Here is a 25678-nt window from a genome sequence, read left to right as displayed (position 1 = left end):
TCTCCCGTTGCGGAGCACAGGCTCCGGACGCGCAGGCTCAGCGGCCATGGCTCACGGGCCCAGCCACTCCGCGGCATGTGGGATCTTCCCGGACCGGGGCACGAACCCGTGTCCCCTGCATCGGCAGGCGGACTCTCAACCACTGTGCCACCAGGGAAGCCCCCTTTCTCTTTTATGAGGAAAGAATTTGTTTGTTTGCTTGTTTACATAGTTACCATTATTTATTTTCATTGTGAGAACCTTTAAAATTTACATTCTAGTAACTTTCACATATCAGTACAGTATTGTTAGCTATAGTTATCATACTGTACCTTAGACCCCAAATCTTACTCATCTTTTTTTTTTAACTGAAGTAGGTCAATTGACCTATGACACTATGTTAGTTTCAGGTGCACAATATAGTGTTTAAATATTTCTATATGTTACAAAATGATCACCAGGATAAGTCTATAGTTACCATCTGTCATCTTACAAAGTTATTACAGTATTATTCCCCATGCTTTACACTTCATCCTTGTGACTCATTTATTTTGTAACTGGAAGTTTGTACCCTTTATCTCCCTTTGAGGAAAACTTTTTAAAGCAGATAAGGTCTTTCTCCTGATGGAACTCACAATTTAGAGTCTAATATTACAGTAAGTGCAATAGTAAGAGCAGGAAAACAAGTAAGGAAACATTGAATTCTGTGGCATAGAGGACAGAGATCCAATTAAGTTACAGAGACACATCTGAGCTGATCCTTGAAGGGTTGGTGACAGAACTAGGAAGGGCATTCTGCACAGAGGAACAGCCTGAAGAAGGCACAGAGTACCCCAGGTTATTCAGTGAGTTGCAGCCTAAACAGGAATGGATCCTCTAGAAAGTCTCACTATGGCTACTGGAGACAAATATGAATCAGGGTGATTGTTTCTAAAAGAGGAGTTGCGGGGTTTCCCTGGTGGTGCAGTGGTTAAGAATCCACCTGCCAATGCAGGAGACACGGGTTCGAGCCCTGGTCCGGGAAGATCCCACATGCCACAGAGCAACTAAGCCTGTATGCCACAACTACTGAAGCCCATGTGCCACAACTACTGAAACCTGTGCACCTAGAGCCCATACTCCACAAGAGAAGCCACCACAATGAGAAGCCCACACACCGTGATGAAGAGTAGCCACTGCTCACCACAACGAGAGAAAGTCCGCATGCAGCAACAAAGACCCAATGCAGCCATAAATAAATAAATAAATAAATAAATAAATAAGTAAATAAATATTTTTTTAAAAAAAAAGAGGAGTTGCGGTTTTAACTTGTAGCTAGTAGGCCAGGCGTCACTATAATGTTAAGAAGGAAGACCTTGAAAAAAAAAATTCTGCAGAATGAAAACAAGGTTGAAGTCCAACGAGGGGAAAAAGCTAAATTATGCCCCTGAAACTCTCCACCTTTTAGGAAACCTACTCTAGGGATCTCCACATGATGGAAATTGCTTTCATTCCAGAGCTCACACCACTTGCTTATTTCTTTCTGGCTGCTTTTCCCTTAATTTTTTACTGCTTTGTTATGCAGTTCTCCAGTGATCCTTTTAGTAATAGATTGCATTTATTGAACTTGTACCATGTGCCAAGACACTCTTCCATGCTCTCTATGTATTCTGTTTCATTCAATAGCTTTCTTTTCTCTTCTCTTCATGATTTTACTTAATGCTCTTACTGACTTCCTTATATGTTACTAAATCAAAATGGTCACACAGCCACCCCCAGCTGCAGGGGAAGCTAGAAAACTGTGTATTTAGCTTTTTCAGCCTGTATAGTAGAGGCCACAAAAAAGGAACACTTGGGAATGGGTATGTCTGCTACATAAACCCTTTTCTTACTGCCCTACCTTGGTTATTTCTTTCATTTCTCTTTCTTCTTTCTTATCAATCCAGCTCTTTTTCTGTAAAGAAAATCCCTGTAAAAAAAATTTCTGTAAAATTTTTGTAAAATTTTCTGTAAAAATTTTACAAAAAAAAAATTTCTGTAAAATTTTATGTAAAAAAAAATTCCTTAAAGATTCTTCACTGTTATATTTGATATATTTATATATGTTGAAATTTCATGAAAGGATAAATTACAGATTAAATTTTCAATTTTGATTTGAATAGACTAACAGTTATCAAATTTTAGCCTTATAAAAGCAATTCTACAGAGGAAATGTTTACAGTATGCCTTAGGACGATCGATTGTACAGTAGTATTCAGCATAAACATCATATGCCAAAGAAGTATAATCTTTTATTGTACATTTCCTTTGTTAATATTTTAAGATGTTAATATTATGGGTCAGGTGGGAGTTGTTGTTTATTTTACCTAAACTGAAGCTTTTAGTTACAGTAAGTTGTTTTCCAAATTTATAAAGCAGTAGAATCATTTGATATATAAACAGTTGGAATGCTTTATTCATTCAGTAAATATTTATTAAGTACCTGTTATGTACTTGTAGGTATTGAAAAATGAAAGAGTTAGTAGGGAATGATATTTGAGAACAGACTGCCTATGTTCATGAAAATAAAAGCCTTAATAAACAATAATCGAATATACATAGATAGGTGTGGGGATGGGTGGGTGAGTGGGTAGCCAGATGGATGGATGGACAGACAGAGACAAATTGACACCTACTAAAAGTAAGATTAGTGTTGGGAATTCCCTGGTGGTCCAGTGGTTAGCACTTGGTTCTTTCACTGCCATGGGGCCAGGTTCGATCCCTGGTTGGGGAACTAAGATCCCACAAGTCACTTGGCCAAAAAAAAAAAAAAAAGATTAGTGTTATGATTAGTGGTATTTCAATACTGTGTTGTCTAAAGTATGTTAACTTTTTAAAAATTAAGGTTGACAGATTTGCAATGGAATTGGAACACAGCCGGGATCTGAACAATACCATAGTACATATTGACATGGATGCTTTCTATGCAGCTGTAGAAATGAGGGACAATCCAGAACTGAAGGATAAACCCATTGCTGTAGGATCAGTGAGTATGTTGGTAAGTAGATAAAGATCAAAGACAAATAGGAAGTTCATGACATATTCATATTCAAGTAATCCTTACTGGTTCACGAAGAGGAAAGACTATTGAGTTCCACCAGTTCTATCAGAGTATTTATATGTGTTCAATTACTGAATCCTTTCAACATCAGTTGAGGTACAAATTTTTATTTCCATTTGACAGATAAGAAAACAAACTCAGAGAGGGGTTTAATAATGTCCCCAAATTTATAAACCTGGTAAATGGTAGAGTGGCATTGTATCTTTCTGCTGCAAATTATATTTTTCTTAAGTAACTGTTCTAGTTAAAGAGAACTGAAAAAGAAAGAAGAGGAAATGTTATTCTAAAGCAGAGTTTTGCAAACAATGGCCTACAGGCCAAATCCAGCCTGCTGCCTTACTTTGTAAATAAAATTTTATTGAACACAACATTATAAATCAACTATACTCCAATAAAAATTTAAAAAATTTTATTGGAATACTGTCACACCCATTCATTTATTATTGTTTCATTAAAAGAGCAGAGTTTAGTAATTGCAACAGAGGCCATATGATCTGCAAAGCCTAAAGTATTTGAACCTTTACAGAAAAAGTTTGCCAGCACCAGTTTTGGAGTAACATGTTTCATTAATGTAAGTACTGTAATTAAGTGGTTTTTTCCATGACTTGAAACCTTTGCACTTCTGTGACTATGTTGCTTTTCCTATTGCCACCCTCACCGTAGAAGGTAAAGGTGACCAGGATAGCTGTGTGTAGCTAAAGATGTGTTGGGAATTAGAAACAGCAACTGGAGTATATGGGTTTTGGTATTAAAAAAATACAAAAGAAATAAGGAAGGTTCTTTCCTGTTCTACTCCTTTCAATGCCTTAGATAACTATTAACCTGATTCCCGAGTTATTTTATTATAAAACTGTAATCTATTCATTATCTCTGCTCCCACAAGTATGCAGGCAACTAATAATCCTGGTTCCAAAGCAGTGTTTGTAGGAAAGGATACTCTCCTCTCCTACAAATCATCAACTAATATTTGAAAAAAATATATTTAATTTTATTAAGAATATAACCATATATTTATGTGAAATTATGTATATGAACCCCTTCAGTACTTACTGGACACCCATTTATGCTCATGATTCTGTAATTTGTTTGGCCTGAGGCGACCCAGGACTGGAGCCTACAGGCTCTTTGGTGGGGCTAATGGCGGACTCTGGGAGGGCTCACGCCAAGGAGTACTTCCCAGAACTTCTTCTGCCAGTGCCCTTGTCCCCACAGTGAGCCACAGCCACCCCCTGCCTCTGCAGGAGACCCTCCAACACTAGCAGGTAGGTCTGGTTCAGTCTCCTATGGGGTCACTGCTCTTTCCCCCTGCGTCCTGATGCGCACACTACTTCGTGTGTACCCTCCAAGAGTAGAGTCTCTGTTTCCCCTGGTCCCGTAGAAGTCCTGCAGTCAAATCCCGATATCCTTCGAATTCCTCCTTCCGTTGCTGGCCGCCCCCGCAGTTGGGAAGCCTGATGTGGGGCTCAGAAGCTTCGCTCCAGTGGGTGGACTTCTGTGGTATAATTGTTCTCCAGTTTGTGAGTCACCCACCCAGCGGTTATGGGATTTGATTTTATTGTAATTGCGCCCCTCCTACTGTCTCATTGCAGCTTCTCCTTTGTCTTTGGATGTGGGGTACCTTTTTTGGTGAGTTCCAGTGTCTTCCTGTTGATGGTTGTTCAGCAGTTAGTTGTGATTCCGGTGCTCTTGCAATAAGGAGTGAGCGCACGTCCTTCTACTCCACCATCTTGAACCAATCTCTCCAGAAGCTGCAGACTTTTTAATGCCTAGGTTTCAGGACTCGCATAATGTCACTCCCTCACATTCTTTTGGTCAAAACAAGTCACAACCAAGTCTCTTGGTATGAGGAACCAGAACCCACCTTTTGACAGGAGGAACTGTAAAAGGTTGTGGCTGTGATTCATAATCCCCCACAAACCTAAAAGTTAAAGGAAGTGACATCTAAAGTTGTGTTTGTACTCTACTGTAGATCTAGCTTTTATAGCAGTTCCATTCAATTTATTTATATTTAAAGCATTGGTTTGTCCTTCAAGTGCTGTCTGCACTTTCTAGTCCAGAATATTGACCAAGGATTAGCATAGTTTTGAATACTATCAAGATTTCTTAAACACCATTTGAAAACCATTAATGGCAAATTTATATTATCATTCTGAAATAATGCTTTCATTTGGTAGATTTTGTTTGCTTTCTTTGAATTTTCAGTTGAGATTCCAAAGATTCCATTTGTGATTAGTTTTTTTTAAATGGTACTATGGCCTGCCACATTAATCTGGATTGCTGTCAGGTATCTTCATCAACAGGATTTAATAAGTAATGTTCTTTTTACTCTCGATGACAAAATTTTGGCTCCCTGTCCACCAATGCCGAAGAAAAAATACGGAGACAGGGTTTGGAGGAAGTAGAAAAGAGTAGCTTTATTCCTTTTGCCAGGCAAAGGGGGTAACAGCAGGGTAGCACCTCAAGAGCTGTGCCCCTTCCCTGGGTAATAGGGGAAGTTTGTATAGCCTGGGGCTTGTGGTCTAGGGTAGGTGATACGGCTCAAAGTAATGAAGGTCTTGCATTTCTTTTCTTCTGCAAATTCATGGCCAAAGCTGGCATCAGGAGGCTCAGCGACTGGGTCTGGTGACAGTGATTATCGGCCCGTGACCTTCTTTCTGAAATGAAGAGTGCTACAAGGGAGTGTAGAGGGAGAAGAAGTGCCAGGTGCAAAGGGTCATTTGTATGGAGTCAGAGAGTAATCAGCTTTGTGAAGGACAAGTCTAGCTACAAGTGTTTGTTAGTAGTAACAGCTAAAGAATAACCAAGATTGCTTAACTCTTTCAGTCCTGTTTCCCCAGCCTATTCATTGATTCCTTATTTTCCTTGTTTATCAGAAAACAAAAGTCTCATTTCTATTTTTGCTGCAACACTCTCATAATTGTTTAGTACCATCTCGTAGTCAAAATGTTTTCACCAAAAAAGATATTCAAACATTAAGAAATAAAGCTTAATTTTTAAAGTTCTTTTATGCTTTAATCACTTCATGTTTGAGACTTGATTTAACTGACCATATATTAGAACTTTGTTTTGTTTTTTTTCTAGATCAAAAATTTACAAAATTCCAAATCCATACTATTATACTATACCATTACTTTGCATACTATTACTTTTTGTAACTTCTATACTATTTGTACTATATTGCTTTATAACTATTACTTGACTACTACTATGTTATTACTTTAATGTAACATCACCCACTATCATCTAAACTTTTATATATACTATATTACAGGTATGCATTAAATCCAATGAAGTTTAGTTACTGGAAATGTAAGAGAACCTTTTTATTAGCACGGTCTTGCTTATTACCTCACGTCACGTTATAAATATGGTACAGCAGTGGGAGAGGGTCATGGTGTTATACCATAACAGGATAAAATCAAAGCTTGATTTGAGACAGTGGCCTATAAAAGAAATGTCCTTGAATTGAAAATGCACATCAGTAATGTTTCTTTTGAAAGCATGGATCAATATGTCCATTTAGGTTTGAATATTTTTCCCCATGTGGTCCATTTTCTTTCAGACCACTTCGAATTACCACGCAAGGAGATTTGGTGTTCGTGCAGCCATGCCAGGATTCATTGCAAAAAGACTCTGCCCACAACTTATTATAGTGCCCCCAAACTTTGACAAATACCGAGCTGTGAGTAGAGAGGTAAGTCTGATGTCTCACCCCTACTTATAGCCTTCTGCTGATTTCCTGTCATCTACAGAGTCAAGTCCAAATGCTGTAGCACATCAGAATTTAGCCTTAGCTTATCCCTTTAAGTCTCCCTTCTACCACTTCCTCAGCTTATATGTCAAATACTGAGCTGCATGTGTGTCCAGAATACACTCTTCTATTTCCCAGTTCTTTGCTTTTCCATGTGTTTTTCTGTCTGCATAGAAAACTCTGATCTCCCCAGAAAACTCTGAATTGCCTTAATTATAACCTAAATTAACTTTAGCTATTTTTCTGTTAATGTGCAATGTACATTTTCTTCTAGAATCACCTTATATTTATAATCTACAGAATTAATTCCAAGTCATTAATTCCAAGCTCTTTTCTGAATAAATTTTTTATCAATGTTTTTAAACAGTAACAAAATTAACTTATTTTGATTAGCTGCTCTCCTTGCCCCATAATCTAGGGAAGGTGCTTATGAGCATTTAATATCCAGAGGGTGTAATCAAAGAAAAAGGGGAATAATCTATTGCTTTGAAAAGGTTCTCTGAAAAATAAAGATTTGATGATTCACTAAAATTGCCTAAACTGTCATATATGAAAAACTGCCCTTTTCTCTAATTGTGGTAACAACTGGACTATCATGGCACTGCTAAAACTTCAGTCATAAATTGAAATTTTAGTATACGACCTCAAACATTTTTAGACTACTGTGGCAAAATGCAGTGTGTTAAAGCCTACTGTCTGAATTGAAACACTTAAAAACTCTGGCCTCCCACTTACTACCATTTAGTCTCGTAAATTGTCTTTAGATTCACTCTTCTTATTTGTATTCCACCTCATTTCCCCTAGCAGTGAAACCTCCCCCAAATCAAAATGATACTCCACTTCCAGTTTTTTTAAAGTTTTAAAAAATTCTTTGAAAAACAGCCTGTGGAAGCAAGTGCTTTTGTGCCTACATCTGCAGAGGTGGTGGGGAAGGGGAAGCAGGTTCACACAGGTTACTGCTTATCTGTTTTACTGTATTCTTAAGTAGAGATAAAATGCCAACCATAAATATTATAAGCTTTTAATAAGTTTGAAAATCCTCCAAAGACTTTGTAAGAATTTTTTTAACTTCTACTTTAACTCAGTAAAACTTCTGACAGTACAACAATGAGAACTAAATTGCTTTTAGTTCTCTTTAGTTATTTACATAAGATGGAGAAATCTTTCTTCAAATTCAATCAGGATCTAACTAGTTTATTTGCAGATGACAAATGGATTCTTATCTGTAAATGAACTACAGTGCAAAGTCACTGATTATAAATGCATTAATATTTATGGCTTGGTTTAAACGTGTAAGAAAAAGCCATTTTCGTTTTATGCAAAAAGAATGGAATAGCTTTAACTGCTCTCCAAGCCTAAGTGCTTGATTTTTACTGGAGTCTGTCTATTTTTGTTCTTAAAGCAGTATCCTGTGTAAAGGAAGTTAGTGAGTGTTCATTGTCTCCAGAGAGTACTTCTCATTCAGAATAATCTTAGTTGGCTGCCAACTACAGACGTTCCAGAGTTTCATTTTCACTAGAAAGATTCCATTTGAGCACATTGTAGAATTGGTTTCTTCTACAAGAACAAAGCTAATTAAGGTACTCTCTGAGTAAAGCTTGGCCAAGTTTTATGCCACCATTTTCTAAAATTACCTTTGACTCAGCTGTTCATAATTATATTAAGCTAAAATGCTTTCTTTTTATAAAGCATCAAAAAAAATTTTCTCATGATAAGGCAGACAGCTTTTAAACACTAGGTGAAACATAACATAATTCAGCAAGTATGTTTTTCTAATATACATATTATTTTGGCAACCAGTTCCTCTAACTTCAGCTAATACTTAAGTGGTTAAAAAAAAACTTTCATATAATAAAACTATCTTATATAAAAGGCATTTCTGGAATCATGCAGAGATTCTGATCTCTTTACATATTTCTTTTATCCCAAGATGCAACTCCAGACTTTTCCCCATCATTTAATATAGACACAGACTTACACTACAGATTTTGTCATCTTTTCCATTCTAAATCCTGATTTTTGTTTTCTGAATGGATACATGCATTACTGTGTGTACTGAGTGGAGTTTTATGGACATATTATAATTAATTGGAGTAGAACTACTCTCTAAAGCAACATAATACCTTCATGTAAGAGTATTCCTTTTTAAAATGAACAAAAACGGGCCTTTCTCACCTTCTGAAATGACCCACGCTCTGTCTGTGGAGTGTGTTTCTCCCAAGGCCGCTCTCACCTTCTGAAATGGCCCACGCTCTGGCTGTGGAGTGTGTCTCTCTCTAAACAAGTTGACTTGGGGACTTCCCTAGTCGTGCAGTGGTTAAGAATCTGCCTGCCAGTGCAGGGGACATGGGTTCAATCCCTGGTCTGGGAAGATCCCACATGCTGCGGAGCAACTAAGCCCATGAGCCACAACTACTGAGCCCATGCACCACAGCTACTGAAGCCTGCAAGCCTAGAGCCCGTGCTCTGCAACAAGAGAAGCCACCGCAATGAGAAGTCTGCACACCACAACGAAGAGTAGCCCCCGCTCACCACGACTGGAGAAAGCCCGCGCCCAGCAACGAAGACCCAACGCAGTCCAAAAATAAATAAATAAGTAAATAAAATTTAAAAATAACTAACTAAATAAATAAATCCACTTCTTACCTAAGAAAAAGAAGAACAAAAACAATAGTAAAAGGTAAAGGAGAGCAGGATCCTGTTGTTCCCACTTCTGCTTTTGACTTGCCACCTAAAATTATGTTGCTTAACCGTTTTTTCTGGGCCTATCAGAATGATGTTGTTGTTTATTTGAATCACTTATTATATATAGATATAGGTGGCTAAATAGAGATTGAATCAAATGAAGCTATTTCATGGTCTTCTGCCTTTGTGATCTACTTTAATACAAAAGAGAATTTGGACAAACTTGCCCTAGCAGTAAATTATTTATTCTCTAAATCCATGAGCTATTGATTATAGAATCCTTACTATAGTTGCAAAGTAAGAATATTAATGTTTCTTATCAGCTGTATGTGGCACGTTTTACTTTGGCAGCAAAATTAAACCATCTTGTTCCTTTCGAAGGTTAAGGAAATACTTGCTGATTATGATCCCAATTTTATGGCCATGAGTCTTGATGAAGCCTACGTGAATATAACAAAGCATTTAGAGGAAAGACAAAATTGGCCTGAGGACAAAAGGAAGTATTTCATCAAAACAGGGAACTCTCTAGAAAATGGTAAGCAATTTATTAGAATGCTCAGACTAAAAACAAACAAAAAATCCTTTGAATTAACCAGTTAACTCATTAGGATGTATAGGTGCAGGACTAAATATAGCTTTATTATGAAAAAGTATTAAAAATTAAAAATCAGGGAATTCCCTGGTGGTCCAGTGGTTAGGACTCCATGCTTTCCACTGCAGGGGGCACGGATTTGATCCCTGGTTGGGGAACTAAGATCCCACAAGCTGCACGGCACAACCAAGTGGGTTTTCTGAGATAAATGTGTGGAATGCCACTTTTAAATCAAATGAGATTGTTAAATCTCTAGACTTTAAGAGTGTGCAGAGTCCCTAAACAAAGTAATTTCATAGCAGTTTTTTCCGTAAGATATAACTAACCAGGGGTTGGATTGCCTTGAATCTGAGGAGGTTCTTTGTTTATAGTGGCCTTTTTATGTAGCTGTTAATAGAAAATAGATTCTTTTTTAATTAGCCTTGAACATATCAAAATATTGGGTGGGTTTTTTTTTCTTTATTTCCCAAATTTTCTATAATCTGTTTATACAGTGATTGCTGCTCTTAACCTTGCCGAAATTAATGACTCCCCAACTCCCTTCTTGGCCTTAGATCTTATTTTGATTCTTTTTATATATAATGAAACAAGTTTATGACCCCAAGGTTTTTTTCAAATGAGCCCCTTATTACCTACCCAAAACAATGCCAAAAATCATGCAGATAATACATGTACTGCTTTCAGTCCTCTGTCAGAGGTGTGATTACTTCAAATGCCAGCACTGCCCTGGACCCCTGAGCAAAGTTCACCTGGATGAAAAGGTAGAAATAGAGGGTTTGCTCAAAACCCATAGCCATGTTTCATGTGTACAACTCATTAACTGCTTCAGAGGGGACAGGCTGCGGTGGGGAAGCTCTTTGTAACTTTCCCTGAAGCAAAAATGGTAGATCCTCAATGCCATAAAATTCTAACTTTACCATTGTTTGGGGCTCACATCTTTGGAGCAAATTTAGTATGGACATTGAATCATGATTTTATTACCTTACTTAGAGCTCTAATGGAGTAGGTCTCTCTCTTTAAGAGAAACGTTAAACAATAAACAAACATAATTTCTGGACACAGGGGCTTGGAGCAAAAGGTTTTTTGCCCTTAGTATAACTTTATTGTTTGAGGAAGTGACACACAAAGTCTAATGTCACTTTGCTTAAAATCTTACTTTGTTAGTTCCTTACTTTTCACAGGAGAAAGGAGGGGAGCCATTAAATAGTTATGTCAAAGCATCCCCTGAGGGTGTCCTATATATAATAACTACTTTCACAATATGTTATAAAAAAATTATATTGGGACTAAGGTAAATGTTTTCATTCTCTACTAATGTTCTTTTCATTTACTATATGTCCACACTTATTATGAGGATGTGAATTTTTAATATCGTTGCTTTCAACATATTTATGTACTTTCCTCTTCATGTATTTCATATTCTTAAGCAATTTAAATAGTTTCACTTTTTTTTTTTCATATATAAGTCCCTGTCGGCTGGACTTTCAGGCATGTCTGATTTCACATTATGCCCAGAGAAGCTGTCAACAGTGAGTTGGAGTCATGGCAGGTGGTTGATATACCTTCCTCTAAAGTCCAAGGGATTTTTCTGCTGTTTGCCCCTTTTCTAAAAGGCACAGTCTGTAAAGAAATAAAATAATAATTATTATTATTTTATGTTTATTCTCTCATAAATCTAGATGGTGCCAGGCAATGTAAAAAACTAAAATACTGTACTGTATACTTTTTAGCACTTGCCGTCCAGATGGGATCTTAATCCTACTGTTTCAAATTATAAGAAACCTTACTTTAATATGCTGATCACCTCAGTTATGAGGCTTATAAAGATATTTCTTTCAGAAAGCAAATAAGAAACCACTTCAGCAGTTGGTTGCATAGCCAGGCCTCGCAGAGAAGTAGAGAGATTGAAACGATAACTACACCATTCAGCAGCGGCTCTAAACAATGAACCTGAAAACAGCATGCTTTGCTTTCTGCTGTAGTGTCCTGCTATCAGTGACTCACCTGAGGGCAGTGTGATAGAAGCATGAGGTACAAAACATGGCATAAGGAGCTGCAGAAGGAGGTTGTGAACGTGCCTTACGTGGCCTGCAGGTTTTCCGTAGCTCTTTACCTTCACTTTCACACATCTAGTTGGGAAAAAGAGGGTCCAGGTAAATACCATTTCAGCTGTGCCTTAGTCTTAATCCCCCTGAATTGCTCTGCATTTTAAAACCAGATAATGGAAAATGAAAGGAACTAAAGTACATAAATAACGGCTAGTGTAAGTTTGAAAATAAGGCTTGTTTTGTATATGGCCTGGGAATTCAGATTTGGAAAATACCTGTCTGTAACTTAATTCATATTACATACTTAAAAATTTGAAACTAATTAGGTGTCTGTCATTTTATTTATATTATCTTTATAAAATCTCTTGAAAAGGCCATCTTCATTTTTTAAGTATATGTGTCTTGAAACTAGAAATTTAATTTTTGCATCTGTATTTACCTTAATTTGGAAAACATTTATATGTAATAAAATTATGAAATGGATGAAAAAGCTCTGTTGTTAATCTTAGTTTTTATCAATTTTACACTTCAACTGATTTCTCCTCCATTAAGCCTGGAAAGTAAAGTCTTCAATAGATTTGTTCATAAGGACATTTTTAGTATCTGTATAGATTTAAGTGTATTTCACAGTTCATTTATGAAAAATGCAACTAAAATGAGATAATAACCAGATTAGTTTTTTTACTTTACTTTTTAATATTAATATTAGTTTACTGCCTTTTGATAATAACGAAGGCTTCTCACTCTTAAACTTGGACCATGGTTAATCTGATTAGACCTTAAGAATTTATATATTTAAAGAAATAATTTCTATTGATATCAGATGTGCTCTTAGTAAAAGTGATACTTTATAAACAAACAAGTCAAAATTAAAATCAGCATTTGAAAGAAGAAAATTCAGATTATTTAACATTTGAAAAGTTCTTCCATGAATGAAAAAATTTTTTAGGCTTTTTTCCCCCTCCAAAAGCAAAATTTATCTTTCAGGCATAATTGCTCTATGTTGCTTAACACCTTTTTCCTTATTCCTAAATTCTAATTTAAGAAGGTTCTTTTTTTCCTCTAGAGATGAGTAAAGGAAAAAAACCTTTCATCTTTTTGAGAAAAAAGTACTGTGAATCTAATTCCAATTCTGGGTTTCAATTAATTTCAGTACAAAAATTAGTGAGATTTACATAAGATATTTCGTTTTAAAATGTATACAATGGAAATGGATAATATTTCTTTTAAGAAAAACTTAGAATCAGTGTTTTCTTTGGTAAACAGTTAAAAATATAAATGCTAACATTTCTGACCTTGGTTCTTAGAAAGCAAACTAAACTAGATTTGTTTTGTCTTTAGAAAGACTGTAGGGAAACCTAATTTATGAAGTATGTACTTTTTAAAATGAAGATGAATTACTGTTGCTGTTTATAATTTAGATAAACCAGGAAAGGAAGTTAATAAACTGCATGAACAGGAACGATCCATCTCTCCTCTACTTTTTGAAGATAGTCCTCCTGATTTGCAGTCCCCAGGAAATCCTTTCCAAGTGAACTTTGAAGAACTGAATAATCTTCAAATACTCCAAAACTCAATTGTTTTTGGAACATCAGCTGAGGAAGTGGTAAAGGAAATTCGTTTCAGAATCGAGCAAAAAACTACACTGACAGCCAGTGCAGGTACTTAAAAGGATATTGATGGTTCCAATAGTTATAATTTTCAGACTAGCTAACATAGTGTAAAATTAGTAGTTTCTCACTATAAAGTGTAGAATAACATTTTACTTAGCTGTTTTTTTATTAACTTCTGACAATATACCTATTCAGAATACTGTGAACCTATAGGTAAATTGGAATTAAGCACAAAAACCCATGTGTCCAAAGCAAAAACTTATCATAAAGCTCATGTAGCTATCTTTTTTGAAACACAAAATATATTTTAATTGGTTTTGGACATAATACTTTGTTTTCCCTTTGAAGACTTACAGTGCAAGAGAGACCACAGATGTCCACACAAAATATGGATGAGACAGGAAAAAACACCAACTAGCAACATAGCAATCTAGGATCATCTGGTGAAGGGAAAAAGAGCTTTACATATGCCAATAACTCATGAGGGTATCACTGTGTCTTAGCATAGAAACTGATATTCATGAGAACCCTAGATTATCTTGAGAAAGCTATATTATGATTGGGTTAGTCTTTTCTTCCTATGCCAAAGCATGAGAATAAGTAATAAATTTTAGAAAAATGTGTATAAAAATTGAACTATTTGATGATCATAGTTGAATATACCTATTTCAAGTTATCTTAATCATTAAGACACCTAGAAATTATAAAACACTTCTCTGAAAAGGGGTAATTTGCTTTGTGAGTAGCATAAAAAGGATACACGCATTTCATTATCATTGTTTTAAATATACTGGAAACAGAATCTTTGATTTTTTTTTTTTCTTTATGTGGATAATCTATACAGGAGACCTTTTCAAAGAGTAAACATCCATCCTAAATTATATTCTCCATCTTTTCTGTAAGACAGCCCTGTATTCCTACTAAATATAGTAAGTAAACTAATAATATCACTTAAACTCAGAAATTACTCTTAGACTTTAAAATACCATGGAGATTTAAATATTCCTCATTTCTGCTGCCACAATAACTAATACAATTCCTTTTCCTAAAACCATAGCAAGCCCTGGGAAGATAGATAGTAATCAAATGTTATTTTTAAAGTAGCATTCCACATTTCAGATTTTTGCATTTAATATTTTTTCTGTGTTGTTATCCCATATTTTAAAATCATGCATATCATGTTCTTTGAGTCATCAGAGTGTTCTTCTTTTAAGGCATTGCACCAAATACAATGTTAGCGAAAGTATGCAGTGATAAGAATAAACCAAATGGACAATACCAAATTCTCCCTAATAGACAAGCTGTGATGGACTTCATCAAGGACTTACCCATTAGAAAGGTGAAATTTTATGCAAAATTTGTCATCTATATATATATACTCGGTGTTCTGAAGAAATACTATTTAGGATGATAGTAATCATTCTTTCAGAAACTTTTTAAAATGATAGCTAACAAGCAAGAATGATAATGGATGATTTAATTAGGACTTGAAGAAATCTTTCTATGAAATCCTAAAAGTGAGGTTTAGGAAGCTTGTCTGTTGAAAAGTTTGTTGAAAAGATTTAGAATTTTAATTGTTTTTGACCAGAAAAAAAAAACCCAAATACTTTACCATCTTTAAAATGGTAAAATGATTCCTCAGGGATTATAGAAAGGGTATATTTTATTATTTTTTACAGCTTCTAGATTATTCTGTATATATATGCTTTTTAAAAAATAATAATTGTACTATATACTATTTGACGTTCTAGGGCCTGCTTTCCTGACTCAGCATAATGTGTATTAGTGAATCTAAATAAACATTTTCAACGCTCAGAAGAAAGTCTATATCAAAATATATAATGTATAATGACTACTGAATAGCTTAGTATATATAAAATATAGCTATAAAGCAGTGTTTTCCAATGTATTTTTAAGGTATGAATGGGTGTTCTGTTAAAAAACGTTCTGGGGTCAAAGAACTTTGGAATGTACCACCCTTGGTGGGTCACAAGAGATATTAATTTATTGAAGATTCATAATTCTTACAGTAAAAAAGTTCATTTAAAGTTTGTTTATCCTAGAAACAGACTGATTGTTACAGAGAACAAACTGGTGGTTTCCAGAGGGGAAGGGGTGGGGAGTTGGGCAAAATAGGTAAAGAAGATTAAGAGGTACAAACTTGGAGTCATAAAAAAAAAGTCATGGGATGTAATGTACAGTATAGAGACTATAGTCAGTAATATTTTAATAACTTTGTATGGTGACAGATGATTACTAGACTTATTGTGGTAATTGATTCATAACGTATATAAATGTTGAATCACTGTGTTGTACACCTGAAACTAATATAATGTACGTCAACTATACTTCAGTTTTAAAAAATTAAAAGGGAATAAAAAGTTGTTTATCCTACCATTCCCCAAGTTTATATGACCGCAGAACTCTTTTTTAAATGCTTTTTAAAAATTCCATGGAATTTAAAATTTTTAATTTTCATGGAACACTAGTTTAGGAAACATAGCCAAAAAGTAAGTAAAGCCGTTCTCTTGTGTGACTTTTGAAACTAGGCACATTATTTATACCTTTTATTAGTTATAAAATATATGATGAGATTATAATATCACTTCTTATCTTAATTTCAAAATGTATTAATGATAAGTTGATTCTTTTCTAGGTTTCTGGAATAGGAAAAGTTACAGAGAAAATGTTGAAGGCCCTTGGAATTATTACTTGTACAGAACTATACCAACAGAGGGCATTACTTTCTCTCCTTTTCTCTGAAACATCTTGGCATTATTTCCTTCATATTTCCCTGGGTCTAGGTTCAACACAGCTGGCAAGGTATCTGTATTTATAATTATTCTGCTTTTTTTTAGCATTTGCTGAAATAACAGTTTTCACCATTGAGATAGAGACTACAAGGATAACATGTTTTAAATTTCTTTTAGGCTAACTCAATTCAGAATATAATTTTTGAATTAGAGTCAAAAGATTGGTTGTGAGAGAAAAGGAAAAGAGGAATAAAAAATCACTCCTAGGTTGTTGGCTACAACATTTGGATAGAGGGATAAGAGGAATGATGGGTGCTTTCTTTTCTGTACCTGCCTTGTTCTTTGTTCAGAACGTAAGAATATTGGTGATCAGATTGTGGGGGTGAGAAAGATGGCTCATACTGCAGAACTCACCCTTTAAAGCAAGTAGACTTAACGATTCCTTGAAAGCCTTCATGAACTACCTGTATTTCTTCTCTTTTCCAGATTTGTAAATGATTCATTCATTCAGTACTGAGTACTTTGCGTTAGGCACTGTTCTAGGCACTGGGGATAATAGCAGTAAACAAGACAAAGTCCTGCCTTCATGGAGTTTGCAGAGTAGTGTGGGAAATAAAAAGTAACCAAATAAACAAATGGAGAAAGTAAGGCAGAGTGGGGGCACATAGATGTTGACTTGGGGGGTAAGAGATGGGGTTGGCAGCGGTTCTCCAGAGACAGAGACCTGAAGGGGCCAGCCATGCAAAGATCTAAGAGAAGAGGAAACGGCTAGAGGAGAGGGCCTGTGTTTCCTCCCTGCCACTCTTTCATCCAGGTCTTAAAAAGAAGGATCCCAGAGCTAGAAGGGTACACTGTTTAGGGTGGGTGAAAAGAAGGCACTAAAAACAAGAATGAAAATTAACACTGGGCACTATTTTTACGATTTCGTTATCATCTTGTTAGCCTGCCCTCAAAATAACTCTTTTATATTCATATAGTTAAACTAAAGGAAAACAAGAAGATTACTGAGGAGGCATGTAAAATAAGTTTGATTAACCAATTAGACCTGCTATATCTTACAGAGATTGCAAGGCATGTGCTATTATTTTTCTCATCTCTCCATGCTCCTCATTCTTTCAAGTCCAGGTAGCTGACTTTGATCTTGAGTGCATATAATGAAAGATAAGAGAAAGACATCACAGTACTATAAATAATCCAGTACATGAAGGTGATGAGAAATAAAACTTTCTTCTTTAATCCAAAAATTATCCTCTTTTTATTTCCATAGTGCTTGAAAACAATACAGTTTTTAATATAATATAGCACATATTAACCTGTGGTAGAGATGCAGGTAATGCTTTTAAGTGAAATTCATAGGTAATTTTTAACCATATAAAATAGCAAACTTACCTTCCCTTCTATCAACATTCTCTGTTTCCTTAATTTGCTTTATTTTTTAATCTGTAGTACTTCTCCCCTTCTAACCTGTTCCATATTTACTGCTATGTTTATTTGTCTCCCTCCACTAAGATATAAGTTTCTTTATAACTATTTTTTTGGACATTTATTTAATTTACTTATTTGGTTGCACTGAGTCTTAGTTGTGGCAGGCGGGCTCCTTTGTTGTGGCTTGCAGGCTCCTTAGTTGTGACATGCAAACTCTTAGTTGTGGCACGCATGTGGGATCTAGTTCCCTGACCAGCGATCGAACCCAGGCCCCCTGCATTGGGAGCGCGGAGTCTTAACCACTGTGCCACCAGGGAAGTCCCTAAAATATAAGTTTCTTAAAGGCAGGCACTTGGTCTGTTTTGTTCATTACTGTTATCTCCAAGGCCTAGAACAGTGCTTGATTCATAATTGGTTTGTGAAATACTAGGAAAATGAATAATCTACATGTCATTTCAGCTTTTTGGTTTTAACTGCTCCTACCAGAGCAGCTAGAATCCAACCAAACTAGGTGGTTCAGATTCCCAACCATCATCCTATTGCTGTATGGCAAATTTTAACTGAGCTTCTATAGAGTGGTATAAGTGAATAATAAATAGGCTATTATTAATGTACTAGGCCAAAAACTAGATAATGGATATTAAATTATTTAAAATTTAATTATATCTTATAACTGCAAGCCATTATGCTACTACCTTCTGTTGGTTTTTGTAAGTTGTGATTTTTTATATTCAGACTTTTAATAGAAACAATTTATAATATCATCCTGTTTTCAAATTTGTTGTCTTTGATAGATATAGACTTGATCCATCACACATGTAATTATATTAGCATATCTTTCTACATTCTTTGGTGATAGTTTTATTTTTAGATTAAAAAACTCACTGTGTTGCATGATGTATAACTTTTAATCTAAAACATTGAGATCTCTAAAGGGTAACTGATGTAAAATCATCTTGGTTGACTAAAAGAAATTCAGTCTTCTTTGAGAAAGCAAATAAAAGCTTTTTTTTTTTAATTTCAAGGGATGGAGAGAGGAAAAGCATGAGTGTTGAGAGGTAATGTTTTGTTACTAATTATTCATAATTTGTATTATTTTAAACTAATTTTTAATTTTTAGTAAATTTTCACTGAAATTTAAAAATCTATTTGCAAACCAAGTAACAATTTTCATCAGTTGATACTACTACAGTAAATATTCCAGTGCAATGCTTTATTGTCTTTGCTTGCTGTGCTCTCAATGGGAAAAAATTTAACTGCAGTTATTTTTTTAAATGTTGGTTTTGTTCCTATTCAGTGAAAACCAAGCATTTTAGGATTCTAAATCTTAATTTATAGGCTTATTTATAAGAAAAATTATACTGAGTAGTTATTTGGGAAATTTAAGAAATGATGATGGAAATTCTTCCTGAAGTTCTTCAAATATTGGTGAATAACCATAGACATCAAATAGTAAGATACTGATGAACAAGAGCTTAGAGGTGATCCAGTTCAGTGGTTTACAATCTTGTTTGAAGTCAAATGAAATCTTGATGGAACCTTATTGTTTTGGGAAATATGTCATTGTTTGAAAAGTCCCTCACTTATCTCCTCAAAGAACCAAAGTTCCACTAAGACATTTAAGAACCGCGGACCTAGTATAAGGTTGTGTTCATTTTGCACATATGTTATTCATGATCGGAAAAGCTGAATGACTTTTTTTAAAATTTTATTTATGTTTTATACAGCAGGTTCTTATTAGTTATCTATTTGATACATATTAGTGTATACATGTCAATCCCAATCTCCCAGTTCATCCCACCACCTCCACCACCCCCCCTTTTCCCCCTTGGTGTCCATATTTTTTCTCTATTTCTGCCTTGCAAACCAGTTCATCTGTACCATTTTTCTAGATTCCACATATTTGTGTTTATATACAATATTTGTTTTTCTCTTTCTGACTTACTTCACTCTGTGTGACAGTCTCTAGGTCCATCCACATCTCTACAAATGACCCAATTTCATTCCTTTTTATGGCTGAGTAATATTCCATTGTATATATGTACCACATCTTCTTTATCCATTCATTTGTGGATGGACATTTAGGTTGCTTCCATGACCTGGCTATTGTAAATAGTGCTGCAATGAACATTGGGTTGCATTTGTCTTTTTGAATTATGGTTTTCTCTGGGTATATGCCCAGTAGTGGGATTGCTGGGTCATATGGTAATTCTATTTTTAGTTTTTTAAGGAACCTCCATACGGTTCTCCATAGTGGCTGTTTCCATTTACATTCCCACCAACAGTGCAAGGGGGTTCCCTAGAAAAGATGAATGACTTTTACAAGACAACACACTTTATCAGTAAATGACTGATAAAAATTGTTGTTTTAGGCTGTGATTTACATAAAAGCAATCAAAGGAAAAGAGGGGAAAAAAGCATCCAAAAGTGAGATAGTATCGTCCTATTTAATGATTTTTTCTTCTATTTTGTCTTTTGTTATTGAGAACATTGCTTGCTGTACAAGAATATTAATATTAACTAATATTAATATTTCTTAAGAAAGGGCCATCAAACCAATAGAAAAAAGTGACCAAAGATCTAATTAGTTAACAGAAAAGATGGTACAAATGGCTTTATAAACATGTGAAAATAATCTCAGTCTCCGTATAATTTAAGAAATTCAGATTGAAAATTCTCTGCGATAGCATTTTTCACTAATTAAGTTGGCAAAGATGCACACTCTATTGGCAAGACTATGGGAGTGAAAAAGCTATTAAACTCTAAAGGAGGGTGTACTAGTTTCTTATTGGTGGTATAACTAATTACCACAAATTTATTCTCTTACAATTCTGAAGGTCAGCAGTCCTAAAATTAAGGTGTCATCAGGGTTGCATTCCTTCTAGAGGCCCCAGAGGAGAATCCATTTCCTTTCTAAAAGCTTCTAGAGGCTTCTTGCATTCTTTGGCTCACGGCCCCATTCTCTATCTTCAACTCTCACATTTTGTCTTTCTTTGACTCTTACCCTCCTGCCTTCTTCTTACAAGGACCCTTGAGATTACAGTGGACCTACCTGGATAATTCAGGATAATCACCTCATCTTAATTTAACCACATCTGTAAAGTTCATTTCACCATGTAAAGTACTAGATTCTGAGAGATAAGGATTTGAACATCTTCGAGGACCATTATTTTGCCTACCACAGGGGGCAAGCAATTTGGCAGTATCTATCAAGATCACAGATACACATGTACTTTGATCCCACAGTTCTTTTTCTAGGCATACATTCCACTGGTGTAATCACATGTCATTTTACATGTATACATGGTTATGCACTGCATTTTTTTTTGTGATAGCAAAAGATTGGAAATAAGTTTCTACAAATAGAGGATTGGTTAAATGATCTTACATCTTTAAATTAGAATTTATGCTGCCATATATAAATGAAATTATTTATAGGGAACTCTCACCAGGATGAATGAGAAAAGCAAAGTGGTAAATAATGTATCTAATATTCTACTGTTTATATAGGGGAAATGTTTGCTTGTTTGCTTTTATATACATACAGTATTCTAGAGGAATAAATAATGAATAGGAAGCTGGCAATATTGGTTGCCACTAGGGAAGAGAACTGGGTAGCTGGGAATAGTTAGAAGCGGGACTTTTCACTGAATGACTATTCAGGGTTTGCTCGGGCTTTTTTACTGGTTACCCCACTCTCTCTTTAGTGTCTTTATGTTAATATGACCTTTCAATACCCTTGTGCAGATGAAGTCACAAGTTCTACATTTAATCTTACCAGCCCTCCATTTCCGGTTGCCTATTAGATGACTTTATGTAGGTGCCACGAACCAACCCCTTAAATCTACTTGAAGATAATTCGCTTACAGAAAATACACATGCAGTAATTGGAATGTTGTTCTCATTTGTACTTTCTTAAGATAATCCTCTGTAGCAGAGTCTGTATTCATATGTATCCTAATGTTTTGTAAGTTTTGAGGGCATTATCCTTATATGTTGGTGACTTTAATCATCTTTTAAAACATATTGTAGAGAGCAAAAGCACCTTTGCTAATCAGTTTAGCTATAAACAATCTCCCATTATTTAAGAAGATCTTGGATGTTTTTACTTAATCATATCTTAGTTCATCTGAAAACTTTGTACTGTAGAAAATATAACTTAATGCTAGGCCATTTACATGTACTATATCATTTCTAAAGTATACTGAATTGTAGTTTACTTTCTGCACCAAAATCATTCTTGCCTTTCTAGGACATTCAGTGAGATAAGTAAAGCAGAAGAACAGTACAGCTTGTGCCAAGAACTTTGCAGTGAACTTGCTCAAGACCTGCAGAAAGAAGGACTTAAGGTACTTCATTTTTATGCGGTGTTCTTAGTTTTCTAAATTTTTAATAATAAAAAGCTACCTTAAATTTTTAATAATAAAAAGCTACCTTAAACCAAGAGTTAGATTTTGCATTTAAATACAAATTGGGATGTGTCAGAAAAGAGAATTCTTGTCTTCAATAGAGACAAATTGAATTCTGACCCTTATCTGAGGCCTATGATGAGGTCATTTTATGAGAAGCAACTTATGAGGTTGGAGTGACTCCAGTATAATTCCAGAGAAGTTTATATTACCTTGGGAGTACATTTGAATAAGTTCAAAATCAGAGTTATATTGGCAGTAAAGAATAAGGGATAGGGAAGGATTTCCCTAGAACTGTGCTTGTTATAAATGCCTTTCCAATTATCCTTTAATGTCATTGTCAGGTAGACAGTGACCTTCTGGAATAGGCATTTTGTTTCAAGGCCTTAATCCAGGTTGCTTAACACATTGAGAACAAAACCTGGAAGGCTTTGAACTTTGTATTGTATAATCTTCACTCACAACAATCCATGTTTAGTATTTTTCCAACATTCTCAAAACAGAGGTAGGGTTATTGCAAAGTATAATACAAAAGCAGTAAAAAGTTATTACAAAGAAAGGGATATCTGATGAATATTTTCTTATAATCCTTCTCTTTTATACCTTAAATATATAGAGAGTTCTTTTTTTTAATTTTTTAAATAAACTTTTAATTTTAGAATCATTTCAGATTTATAGAATAGGTACAAGGATATTATCAAGATTTCCAGTATACCCAGTTTCCCTCATTATTAACATCTTATATTATCATAGTACATTTGCAAAACTAAGAAACTGACACTAACACATTTCTGTTAGCTAAATCCAGACAGTATTTTTGTTTTACCTGTTTTTTTCCATTCATGTCCTTCTTCTCTTTGTTCCAGGGTTCAGTCCAGGGAACCACATTGCATTTAGTTTTCATATCTTCCCAGTTTCCTCCAGTCTGTGACAGTTTCTCCGTATTTCCTTGTTTTTCATGACCTTGACAGTCTTGAGGGATACTAGCCAGGTATACTGCAGAATGTCTTCCAATCTGGGTTTGTCTGATGATTTTCTTATGATTAGACCAGGGTTATAGGTTTTTAGAAAGAATACCACAGAAATGAAGTATCCTTCTCATCACATCCCATCAAGGTATATGATAGCCACATGATATCACAGGTGAGAATAACCATCCTCACTTGGTTAAAGTAGTGTTTGCTAGGCTTCTCCACTGTGAAATTACTACTTTTCCCTCTCCATAGTCTATTCTTTGGAAGTGAGTCAATAAGCCTAACCTACTCTCACAACCTCCAGGAGGTAGCAAAATATACAAAACAAAATTTACTGTTTTAACTTTCTAAGTATACATTTTAGTGGCATTAAGTACATTCAGATTGTACAACCATCAACACTTTTGATCTCCAGAACTTTTTCATTATCCCAAAGTGAAACTGTATCCATTAAGCAATAACTGTAAAGGAGTTCTAACACATAAATTTAACATAATATCTGGCATATAGTAGGCACACAATAAGTGTGAGCTGTCCAGAAGATCTTTTCAATGAAGTCCCTTCAGAAAGATTTTTTTTCCCTATCTTTTTAGGTACTGAATTAACCTCAAAAAAGGATTCAGTAAAAAGAAAAGTAATCAGTTAACTTTGCCCTTTATATAAAAGTCTTTTATAAAAAGTCAGTTGGGGAGGGAAGTAATAATTACTGACTAAAATGGGATTTTTAGATTACTTATGAATTTCAGTTATTCTTTATGACAATTTTCATTATGGTTTTTTATTTTGTAATTGTAATAGTTAATATTTATTGCCATTTAATATACATCAGGCACTGTTTTAGGGTCTTTATTTAATGAATGTTGATCTTTAACATTGAATGATCTCAACCCCAAAGAATTAAAATTGTAAGTTTAGTGTTTTGTCGGTATAAGACCTGTCAACTAGTGTGTCATTGGAGTTCTTCCTTCCTAGAAATTTCTCTTATATAGAAACTATTATATGATGCAGTTGACAAACATAGGGAAGGGAGTGTGGATACAAAAACTCTATGATCAGCCCCTAGACCATTATAGATTGAGTCATTATTTTATAACATAAGCCAAAATTGTGTTTTTGCTGTCTTTCATTACTGTTTTGTTTAGGCACAGTGGGTAGGGCAACAACTCCTCCTCCTCCTGCAAAAGCTCCACATTACCATGTTTTTTTGTAAATAATTGATTATACTTCCGTACTCTGTGTACACAAGAGACCTTTCTGAATTTTTCTATCCTGTAAAATAACTTTTTTATGGAAGTTAAAGAGCCATATATAATAATGTATTCTGTTTGTTACAGGGTAGAACTGTTACCATTAAACTAAAGAATGTGAATTTTGAAGTAAAAACTCGTGCATCTACAGTTTCATCTGTTGTTTCTACTGCAGAAGAAATATTTGCTATTGCTAAAGAATTGCTAAGAACAGAAATTGATTTTGATTTTCCACATCCCTTGAGATTAAGACTTATGGGTATGACTTTTCTTTACTTGTTTTTCCTTAAATCTGCTAGACTTTTCCATAGAATCAACTTGGGAAATATTCTCACCTCTATTTTACTTCTTAAACATGTTTAGGAAGTTGTACTTATGCTACTGCCATTTTTCTTGATTCTTAGGACCTGATGCATGTGAAGCCATGATCATTAGTTTAATTCCAGTAAGAACCAGTTAAAGTCGTTCTTTTCCTTACTACTTACTGAAATCCTTGGGGTTAGGTATCTTTCAAAATTTTAAACTTTTCAGATTTTAGAAAGCAAATTCACTGCATGTTGAGTATATTATATAATACTCCTTTGGGATCTGAAGCAGCACTTCATGATCAAACACATTATTATTTCTGTAGGAAAACAAAAAAATATTCACACTGAGTTGTAAAGACTCTAAATGGTCTGACACCAATCTTGTCATCAATTACCATCTGTTGCTTACAATTTTCAGAGCTTTTTGGATTTCAGAATTACAGATAAGGGATTGTGGCACTATAAAACCACATTTCTAGCCATCACGTGGTAAAAAAAGATAAACAAACCATGTTTCCAAAGTGAACGAGTGAGAGAATGTTTATGGATAAGCACTCCAAATGCCAGTTTTACTGCTAAGGATGGGTCATTAGCCATACTTTCACATATGAAAAATAGCACACACTGAAGTCAATTTGAATAAAGTATGTTAACTAAAAGAGCTAAAGAGTGGATGTTAATAGCAGCTTTATTTATAATTGCCAAAACTTGGAAGCAGCCAAGATGTCCTCCAGTAGTAGGTGAATGGAAATTGTGGTACATCTAGACAACAGAATATTATTCAGCACATAAAAGAAATGAGCTATTGGAGTAGA

General features: G+C 34.9%; 1 protein-coding gene across 4 annotated transcripts in view; it reads left to right on the top strand.

The window, feature by feature from the left end:
- POLK (DNA polymerase kappa) overlaps positions 1-25678 on the top strand; it is a 62497-nt gene that overhangs the window by 32357 nt on the left and 4462 nt on the right. For all 4 annotated transcript variants that reach the window (XM_060009293.1, XM_060009294.1, XM_060009296.1 and 1 more), the window contains exons 4-12: positions 2843-2995; positions 6621-6752; positions 9876-10029; positions 13556-13795; positions 14962-15086; positions 16404-16570; positions 18951-18983; positions 22178-22274; positions 24643-24814. In XM_060009293.1, the coding sequence (XP_059865276.1) occupies positions 2843-2995; positions 6621-6752; positions 9876-10029; positions 13556-13795; positions 14962-15086; positions 16404-16570; positions 18951-18983; positions 22178-22274; positions 24643-24814 (1273 nt within the window). The remainder of the gene's footprint in view (positions 1-2842; positions 2996-6620; positions 6753-9875; positions 10030-13555; positions 13796-14961; positions 15087-16403; positions 16571-18950; positions 18984-22177; positions 22275-24642; positions 24815-25678) is intronic.

The sequence above is a fragment of the Delphinus delphis genome, chromosome 3, assembly GCF_949987515.2.
Source record: "Delphinus delphis chromosome 3, mDelDel1.2, whole genome shotgun sequence".
Lineage (NCBI taxonomy): Eukaryota > Metazoa > Chordata > Mammalia > Artiodactyla > Delphinidae > Delphinus > Delphinus delphis.
Note: the sequence above shows the minus strand (reverse complement) of the source record. Positions and strands in the feature narration are given on the sequence as shown.